Raw genomic sequence first — 10,388 nt, 5'->3', positions numbered from 1 at the left:
TACAAACCAAAGCCCCCTTGACAGGGGTCTCATTTACTGACAGAATTCTTATTTTGACTTTGGTGGGACATATCTCATGCTTCCTAGAAGGGCATCTCAGGCTATAAGTTAGTTCAGAGTGATGCCTCTCCAGCCCCGCCCCTGGCCCCCCTATGGTCTTCCCTGGGGCAAACGACCACATTTTGGTTATGGAAGTCTCTGGAAGGGTGGGAACCACCCCCTCTCCAAACACAATTCACACACCATAGTAAACATGTTTACTGAAAACCATTTTTATTCTGCCTCTCAGCAACACTTTTCATTTGACTGGGGTAAAAGATCAGGGACCCAAACACGCACAAACAAAAATACAAGATGTCAAAAACAGAAATCAGGATCCAATCTACTGGAATGACGCTAGAATCTCTGTGTGCTGAGATTTCATGTCCCTGATTTAACGTCCTCCTGGGACAAGTGCTGGCTCATGATGGACATCTGGGGAGGATGACAGATGGAATCTGGTGTCAATCAACTTTTCTGTTTTGCTAGGGTCCAGTATTTGAACAAATGCCTGAGATTCGCAATAATGTAAGAAGAAGGCTTTGTATTTTTCTAGCACTTAGAGATTTCCTTCAGGGCTGTTCACATCTATTATGGCAATTAATTCTCATAACAACACTGTGAGGTAAGTAGGCAGGTATTCTTAACTCCATTTTCCAGATGAAGAAATTCGAGGCACAGAGAGGTTAAGAAACTTGCCTAAAATCAGCTTGCATCGCTAATTAGTGGCAAAAAAGAAAAAGGTATTGGAATTCAGGTATTTTTGACTCAGCCTCTTGTTCATTCAATTAGAATAAGCAGCCTTTTTTTTTTTTTTTTGCTTATGCAAGTTCATTATCATTAGGCTTCTAATATTAGTTCTTGAAGTAACTTTTGCCATATATGCATATCATCTGTTGTGTTAAACACTTGATATTTTTCTTTGAGTCCTTATACTTCTTTTAAGTTAATTTATTTGAATAGGAAATACATATCACATCCCTCTGTGGGAAGCCATAAATGGAAGGTAATAGATAAAATAAATACCATAAGAACAAAACAATATCATTAACTTCTATCCAGACAGAAGACTCTGAAGCTGAGGCCTGCTCTTTCTTTGTTAAAAAGGGAAAAGAGCCACAGTGTTATTAATCAAGGTGTTAAAGACCCGTTAGCACTCAACAGAGAGTTTATCCTTGCTGTCATCATGATGGAAAAAGAATACAAAAGAAGAAAGTTTCTTTATGATTCATTATTACCTAATATCATGTCTGTAAACTACTTAAAAATTATCCTGTGTACCACCAGTGGTACACGTCTTATGCTCTGTGAAACTAGAGGCAGGCAGAATAATGGTGTCATTAAACCAGTACATTCGCACCTAAAGGGTTTACATTTGACAGAAAAGATGGGTGGCATTTCCAGGTGGCAACCAGGAAAAATCAAAGATTTTGCCTGAGACTTGCTAGAGAGAAATAGAGAGACATATTGGGGAAAAAAAAGCACATTCCATAAACACAGCCAGTTTATTCCCAAAACTGGGGTGGAGAAAGTGCTCATGTGTCTAGAATTGACACCAAGTACATTCTCAGAGTGAGGCTGTGGTCATGTTGACCAGTGTGGATACACACAAGAGAGGAGGCCTATCAGGACAAGCACTGATCAAGACAAAAGTCCAGAAAGCCCCTTCCTCTGAGTCGTTGACCCCCTGGCTGAGCTCTGGGAATGACAGTGCTGATGGAGGAGAAGTTACTGAAGTGAAGTTACAACATGTGAGGATAAAAGAAAAGCAAATCCACAAATTCAACTCCAACAGACAATTTTAAACATGCTGCCAATGTTTGTGCCTGACATTGTAAATACCAGCTTCCACTGCTCTTCCTAGAAACCTCCCTCTCCCCCAAATCCGAACCCCCTCCCCACCAATTAAAAGTAAATGACATTTCCTGAGGCTCATCTCTGGAGAGGAGGAATGGACACAAATGGGCTTCACTAAACCACAACAGTGAGACTTCATTTTTTTTTTCTTTCTTTTTTTGTTTTTATAAATCAATGACTCTGGTGGATCTGGCTGTGTTGCTTGGATTTCCTAAAAATTTGGACTTTTTTGTTGTTGTTGTTGTTGATGTTCATTTGCCAGGGACCTGCCTCTGGAGAGTCCCGGAGGAAAAGATCTCACAGTCTGAAGTCAAGGATCCTTTCCTCGGAAACTCCTTTGGGGTGTGTGCGGATGAGGTCCATCCTCCACGCTCTCAGCACACCTCCTGCTGGCTCCTCAGGCTCTGTGTGATACAGAGAGACAGAAAGACAGAAAGACAGTGGACTTAGCTTCCGTGGTTGGCTTTCTTAGCTCAGTGGCTTCCTTATCTAATGGAGATTCCTCTGGTTCAACAAATTCTGAAATGGACTAACAGACCTGCACGCTTTTGACTGTACATATTGGCTTCCTTTTGAGAAATATATTCTATTTGCAAAACATATTTTATTTTACATGTGGCATGTGCAGAAAAAAAAACTAACTTTAAGGATAGAGATGGAGCAAAATGCCTCTTGAGCATTTCTCAATCTCAATCTCCTCCCCAAAGGGCTGGAAAATCTGACTTTAGAGGATTCCAGGCCTGAAAATGAGTTTTCTGAGTTTCAGTCAAAAATACTATCTGAAGTAAACTACTGCCTTTTCAAAACTATGCAGTCCTTGCCTTTAAAAAAATTATTCTTTATCTTTATCCAGAAAGCTGTAACCAATCAGGTAGAGAACAGATTGAAATCTCAAATGGTTGAAATCCCAGGTAGTTTACTTTCTTGAAATAGTATCAGATCACTGGTCGTCTTTACCGAAACTCATTTAAAAAAGGTCCCATTCATCCTAGTTTTACAGGATGTCTATAATACGTAAGCCACATGGTGGCTGGGGCAAAGAAAGGCAGGGTTTCATGACATCAAATTCCTAAGGAATGACCGAACTGAAATATTTAACAGCTTTGGATAGAAGGCTGCATGGACAGCAGAGAAATGTTCTGGTCTAAGCAGAATCAGAAACTTGTGTCTCTCAAAGTTGGAAAATTCTCTGCCCTCAAGTTGCTAGGGCAAGTGGGGAAATAAATTACACAGGTAAAACATTTAAATATAGTGGCCATCTGTTTATCCATCCCAATAATTTATATCCCTAGTCTAAATCAATAAGTCTACAGGCTTTCACTTTTTCCTGGCATCTTCAGGACTCAAGGTTGGGTCCCTCTAGTCACGTTTCTCCAAGCACAGGTCTCAGAGCCACCTATGACAGGTTCGGCTGGGATGCTTGTAAAAATGCAGATTCCCAGGCCCCAGTCACGACCCTGAGTAGCCTTAAAGTATGCGTGATTGCAATCACCCTTGCAGAAAAATACTTCTAAGTATTCTAAAGTTGCAGAACCACTGTCCTAAGGTTTTGTATTTAATGGAGAATACTCTTGCTTGTACGGACATATGCCACAAAATAAGACTTTTATATCCCTAACATAAGAAAAAAACAGTTTTTCTTCTCTTACATGGTCAACACAACACATTTCTGTGATAAGATATGCCTGTTTTCCCTACATACCAAGCAATTCTCCAGCGAATACCAACTGGGTATCCTATAATTTAACTCAATGATGACACCATCTACTGAGAGTTAGAGTCCGACCCCACAGGTGAATGGTTCAGTCCCCCAAGACTGCCCCCCCCTTCAGATGCCAATTGCAGGTTGTGACTTGTGCTTCTGACCAACCAGCTACAAATGGAGATCCCACAACCTCCTCCTTGGGTTCTATTACTTTGCTAGGGTGGCACACAGAACTCAAGGTAACACTTACTTATATTTATCCATTTAGTACAAAGAATATTACAAAGTACACAGATGATTGGCCACATGGAAGAGATACATAAGACAAGGTATTTAGGAAGGGGTATGGAGCTTCCATGCTCTCTTTTAGCACTCCACTCTCCAGACTCCTCCATGGGTTCAGCAATCTGGATGTTCTCCAAACCCTATCCTTTTAGGTCTTTATGGGAGCTTCATTATGTAGTCTTGATTGATTACATCATTGGCTGTTAGTGATCAGTTCAACCTCAGCCCTTTTCTCCTCATTGGAGGTTGGGGGAATGTACTGAAAGGTTTCAACCTTCTAATCACATGGTTGGATCCATCCCCTAGCAACTCGCCCTCATCCTGAAGCTTGTCCAGCAACCAGCAAGATTCACCTCATTAGAACAAAAGATGCTCTTACCACCAAGAAAATTCCAAGGGATTTAGAAGCTCTATGTCAGGAACTGGGGTCAAAGACCAAATATCAGAACAAAAAATTCTCCTAGCACTTCTATTGATAAGGGTGTTAGGAGCTCTGTGTCAGGACCCAGCGGCAGAGATCAAATATTGATTTCTTCTTATATCATGATATCACACCTAAGATACCTGGTAGAAGCTTCAGTTATTGCTGCTTCCCTAGAAAGTTTACACACCTCCCAAGTTTCCTCTTCCTCCTTCCTTGTGGTCAGGTTCATGGTCACTTATCTGATGCCCTGTGGGATTTGGTGGAACTTTCTTAGCAGCAAAACCAGCAGACCATGACCAAGCTTGGATATGAAGGAGACAAATATGACATTCTCAGACAACCCTGGTAATATGATAGAGCTTTGTGTTGCTTGGGGGTGAGGTTCTGATGTCAGGGCATAAGGTGAGCTTTGAATAGAATTTAAACTTAATCTTGGAAGATCCACAGCAGGACACCCTCTTGGAGACCCACCCAGCACCCTGATCCACCCAACACAACCCATGAACATTTCAGTGGTGGAAGAGGTGACCATTCCTGAATTGAGCACTAGCTGAGTACTTTTTTTTTTTTTTTTTAGAAACACACATAGTTGATTTGCTCTAAGTTAAACGTACATGCAGTACAACTCCACTGAATGCATGTCTGAGTGGTTTCTCTAACTAGTCAGGTACACACCTTACTGTGTATTAAAAATGCTTGTTTGTCATTCTTAGCAGTAAGAGCCTTTGTGTTCCACGGTTTTTGTTAAGGAAGAACTTGACCTCTAAATGGGGGTAAGGGTCAACATGACTGTGTCCCACTAACAGCTAAAGAGTTAGAAGATGTAAACTCATTCTGTACTGGTAAAATTTCTCTTATAAGCAAATTGAAATAAATCCTTCCCTGGCCTCAAAATAGCTTTCAATTACATTAGTGTTGGAAGGAAGTAGATATATCACGGTGGTCATGAACAAGAACTTGACCTTTCTGTGAAAACATAAAAGCAAATCCATCTTCTTTCCTGTATTCTGGCTGGGGTAGAGCTTCCTGGGAATTGTTTTGCATAAACGTGTCTTCAGAGAATTTTTGTAATTCCATCATGAAAGATAAGGAACATTACCTATTTCCAGAAGGCCTTTCTTTGTTGGCTCAGCTAAGTTGAGATAGAAACGGAGTCAGACCTAAATTGCCAGCAACCATGGAAAGATTTTTGCTTTGAAGAGGATAAAAGCCAGTGGGACATTGATGAAGAAATCAGAATAAACATAAAAAATGATGTTCGACCAGGGAGGCACACAAATTGAAGCAACAATAAAATACTATATAATTTTTTGTCTGCCAGATTGAAACAACTAAAATGATGGATCATATTAAGGTTGGCCACAGTGTGAAAAATTGGATACTACACTGTTGGTAGAAGAGTAAATTGGTAGAGGCCTTGCTGCCTTTTTGATGGTCACAGAAGAGCCTCCCTGTGGCTATATCTGCTGGGCGGTAACTTTACTCTCCTCCTTGGCATTAAATTCGACATAATAAATTAGGATGATGTGTTTGCTGATGTAAATGAAAACTGACCACTCCATTAATGGCCACTGTGTGTGTGCTTTTCCGTTTGGACTTTGGAAGGAAGAAATGAGCCAGTGTTCGGCAAAGAGTGCTCTGCTGACCACCTGCATCTGAATCCTTAGGGGTCGGAAGGGGGAGCAGCCAAATGCAAATTCCTGGGCCTCACTTTTGCTTTAGCAAGTCAGAATCTTTTGAGGTGGGGCTCAGATGCCAACTTCTTTTAAATATCTCCAGGTAACGCTTGTGTAGCCCAAAGCTTGGGAACCTCTGCCTTAGAAGTTCCACATTACCATTCATTTCTTAATGGAAGATAGAATTGATTTCATTCCCTAGAGGCTAATTCCTTTATCATGTTCTCCCTCTTTCCCTATCTGTCTCTCTCTTGCCCATGCACACACACGACAAAGCCTTTAAAAATCTGAGTTTGTCCATTCTAATGCTCGCTGGAAAACTTTTTTTGTTTTCTTTAATAATGTGGAAGGAAAGGTATAGAAAAGGAATCTGACCTTAAAGATGGGGAAATAATTCTACTCTCATTTTACAGATAGGGAAATCGAGGCCCAGAGAGTTTAATAACTTGGCCAGATGGCCTGTGTGTAGAACTAAGATTTGAATCCTGGTAAGACTGGTGCTGTAGCCCAGGCTCTACCCACTGAGAAACACTGCTCTTAGGAAGGAGGGATGGAGAGGTGACTCCTTCTCATACATTTTATTCCTACTAACAAAGCTTCGATCACAAGTAGACATACGTCTACACTTCATCTCCAGATAGAAACACGGTATTAAGCGTGGAGAAAGTCCGTCCATATATGAAGACTTCTAGGTCCCTTGTAAACACTTCTTGGATGGCGTATCAGGGGCAAAGTGATCTTTTAAAGCCAAATCGTCCACCACAGACTGCAAGGCAGATAGTGTCTAGGCTGCAACTGTTGTTTTGGCCCTCACCATGTGTTTTAATAATGTGAATTGGTTACTGACATTTAAAAATATGGGCATTTTACATAAAAACCCAGATTTCCAACACCTTTTTTAAAAAGTGGGCTGCACGGGGCCTGCATGGTAAGTGGTAACAATTGGACCAGAATGGTGGTTCCTTTAAACTGTGCTCTCCTATTGGCCATGGTCCCCACTGCTCCCTATTGTCCTATAACCAGGCTGCTTCCCTCATGTCTACTCTCTGCCTGATTCCTGCACTCCTTTGACTTTGTGACCCTTTGTGATTCATCACATTTCTGTAGGTTGAAACCTCACCACATTATCCTCATGTAAATAAATCCTGGAGTTAGCTACAAAGCAAGGCCCATTTACCGGCCTTTGTTACTGGGTACCCTAGAAGGGACACACTGACTTAGAGGTAGGGTGGAGTTTGGTTAAGAACACAGCTGGAAGAGCCGGACTATCTTGGGTTTAAACTCTACCATTGCCACTAACTAGCTGTGAGACCTTAAACAAGTCACTTCATCCCTCTGAGCCTCAGTTTTCTCACCCACAAAATGGGAATAATAATACCTACTTCTGTTGGGTTGCTGTGAGGATGCCATGAGGATTAATTCATGTAAGGGCTTAGGACAGGGCATGGCACACAGCAAGGTCTATGTCAGTGTCAGTTGCTATTATTATAACCCACTTAGCTCAAATACTAATCTGGGCAGTATGTATTTTCACAAGTTCCCAGGAGTTAAGCCAAGACTTGGCATCCTTCCCTTGGAAGACTGTCCTTTGAGTTTGGCTCATGAGTACAAAGCCTTGAGCTCTACTTAATGGCATCTTAAATTCTGAGGTCCCAGTAACGTTGACAACAATAGTAATAACAGAATTAATATGTGGTTTGCATATTTTGTGCACCAAGGGATAGAGACAGCAAGCTATACACATTGTGTGGGTCATCTAACCTTTACAATAGCCCATGAAATGGATACTACTATAACCCCCACTTCACAGCTGAGAAATATGAGGTTTGTGGAGGTTAAACAATTGGCTGAAGGTCTCACAGTGGGTAAGTGATGGGGTTGGGGTAGACCTGGGCCCAGGCAGTCTGGTGCCAGACCTGCACCATTAACCCCATGCTCTATGGGCCCCTGTTCACATGGACACAAGCACATTGTGCCTTCTCTTAAGAATAAGAGAACTGTATTCATGTCTATTCCCCAACCATCCTCCCCTTCATAGGCCAACATCATCAAACTTGCCATCCAGCAAGCAAGAAACCTTGCGTTCCCCCTTTCATGTTTTAGTGCCCTTCTCTCCTTTCTTTGGACAAAGCCATCTATTTCTGTGAGTGTGACAATTCTTGTTTTGACATCTCCCCCTCCATCCAATACCCACTGGGTCTGGCTCAGTTGATCTATCGTGAAGTTGATCTATCATGACATTTGCTACTGTCTTGGTTGCCAAGGTTGGGTTGGCTGGTCTGGCAGGTCAAAGGACGTCCCCTTTCTCTTTCGCCCACTTGGGTGAGCCTCTTTGGTCAACCAGGACAAAGAGGTTGACCTTCTCAGCTTGAGGGGCACAGGGCTTCGGTCAACAGTATTTAGGAGTGGCTGCGCTGCTCTGGCAGAAAAGCTGAAAGATTTCTCAGCATTCTTATCTGCCTGGCCAGGACTTGCACAGTAAGACAGAGATGGATCTGGGCTTGTCATTTCCCAGTTTGGATAGTTCATCACATCACCTTGCCCTGTGTCATTTCCACCTGCTGGAAAGTATCATTGATTCTAGTGGATGGAGCCCATCTCAGCTGGTTTGAGTTATCAGAGTAAATTTGTTCAAATCCAGAGGAAGATACCAACAGCATCCATTGTTTTAGGAGGTGAGAGCTCATTGGCAATACCAAAAATATGTGGTGACCCTTCTGCCCTTAGACTAAGAATGACGATGCCAGTTCACTGCCAAATCGTGTAGGAGATCATTTAGCAGACCCCATGGTAAGGCAGAGCAAGGAACACTCCTGAATATCCCACGTACTCTCCCACATTTCTCTCCCTGTTACAGTTAGGTGGGACTATGTCACTGATTTCAGCCAATGACTATGAGCCTAAGTGACATTCATCACTCCTGGGCTGAGGCAATAAAAAGGCCCATGTGGGATTCTCTGATCTTCCTCTCTGCCACCTTCACCTGAGGACACCTTTTGTTCTAGATCTGAGATTGGCAAACTGCAGCCCACAGACAAGGTGCCTGCTTTTGTAAATAAAGTTTTATTAGAACACAGCCATGCCTGTTCATTCATATTGTCCATGGTTGCTTTTGTGCTAAAATGGCAGAGCTAAGTAGTTGTGACAGAGACCATGGTAGAGACCATATGGCCGGCAAGGCCTAAAATATTTACTATGTGGCCCTTTAAAGGAAAATTTGTTGACTTCCGTTCTAGATAGAGCAGCTACAACATGGTGGAGGTCAGGATCGCCTGGAGCCCTGAATGACTGTGTGGAGGAGAGACGTTCCACTGACCCACACGGTCCATATAACATCAGTGAAGACAACATGGAAACCCTTTTGTTTGAGGTTATTTGTTACTGGAGTATAACCTAGCCTATCCTGACAGATTTCAACGGGCATTCGAGAAAAGGCATCTTACATCAGAAGGGATTCGAAAAGCCTACTTACTTCCGTGTGAAGTGAACTGCACAAGAAATGCCGATGATGAGAAGGCCGATGATGATGGAGGCGATGGCCACCCACTTGGCATTCCGCCCAAGCCGCCTGGATCCTTCATAGTCGCCGTCATTGTAGCTGTTCAGAGACTGGGGGACACAAGGGAAGAGCTGGTGATGATAGACAAGCCACCGGGAAGGGCGTGGGGATTCTCAGGTTGTCCCGATAAAAAGGCTGGAAGAACCCTCTGGTGACTTTGCTCATCTCAGTGACAGGCTGCTGAGCAAGCGGCATGGCCGTCCTCTCCTGTGGGAATCCTTCCCGAAACTCCAAGGCCGAGCTAACTGTCCCCTCTGTATTTCCTGGTCACTTTCATCTTATCATTTACCATAACACATTAAAATGATTGAGTTTGTCTCTTCCACCAGGACGTTAAGTGCTACATAGGCAGGGGCTGCCGTTGTCTGTCTTGTTCAACACAGCGTACCAGTGCCCAGTGCAATGCTTGCCATGTAGAAGATGCTGGATAAGTATTTGTAGCATAAAAGGATAAACGAGTATGTCTGTCCCATCCGCTAGAACAGGGCTTTGCGAACCATGGCCCATGGGCCAAATCCATCCTGCCGCCTGTTTTTGTAAATGGAGTCTGTTTGGAACACAGCCACGGTCATTTGTCTACTATTATCTGCGGCTGCTTTTGTGCTAGAGTTACATAATTGAGTAGCTGGGACGGAGACTGTAGGGTCCACAAAGTCAAAATTATTTAGTATTTGGTCATTTGCAGAAAACGTTCTCCCACTCCTGCCCTAGATCATCAACCCATGAGGTCAGGGACCTTGGCTGAATTGTTAATCTCTGTGCCCAAGACAAGGCTGTCATTGTACCAGCTGTTAAAGTGCTGCCATACTTGTGTACTCACTGACAAACAGCAGCTACCCCGAG

General features: G+C 42.9%; 1 protein-coding gene across 1 annotated transcript in view; it reads right to left on the bottom strand.

Annotated features, from left to right (window-relative positions):
• Nucleotides 1-255: 255 nt before the first annotated feature.
• TMEM233 (transmembrane protein 233) overlaps nt 256-10,388 on the bottom strand; it is a 34,117-nt gene continuing 23,984 nt past the window's right edge. The window contains exons 2-3 of the mRNA XM_012756538.2: nt 9,459-9,595; nt 256-2,300 (exon numbers count right to left, since the gene is read on the bottom strand). Of these exons, the coding sequence (XP_012611992.1) occupies nt 2,294-2,300; nt 9,459-9,595 (144 nt within the window). The 3' untranslated portion in view covers nt 256-2,293. The remainder of the gene's footprint in view (nt 2,301-9,458; nt 9,596-10,388) is intronic.

Source organism: Microcebus murinus, chromosome 22 (assembly GCF_040939455.1).
Source record: "Microcebus murinus isolate Inina chromosome 22, M.murinus_Inina_mat1.0, whole genome shotgun sequence".
NCBI lineage: Eukaryota > Metazoa > Chordata > Mammalia > Primates > Cheirogaleidae > Microcebus > Microcebus murinus.
Note: the sequence above shows the minus strand (reverse complement) of the source record. Positions and strands in the feature narration are given on the sequence as shown.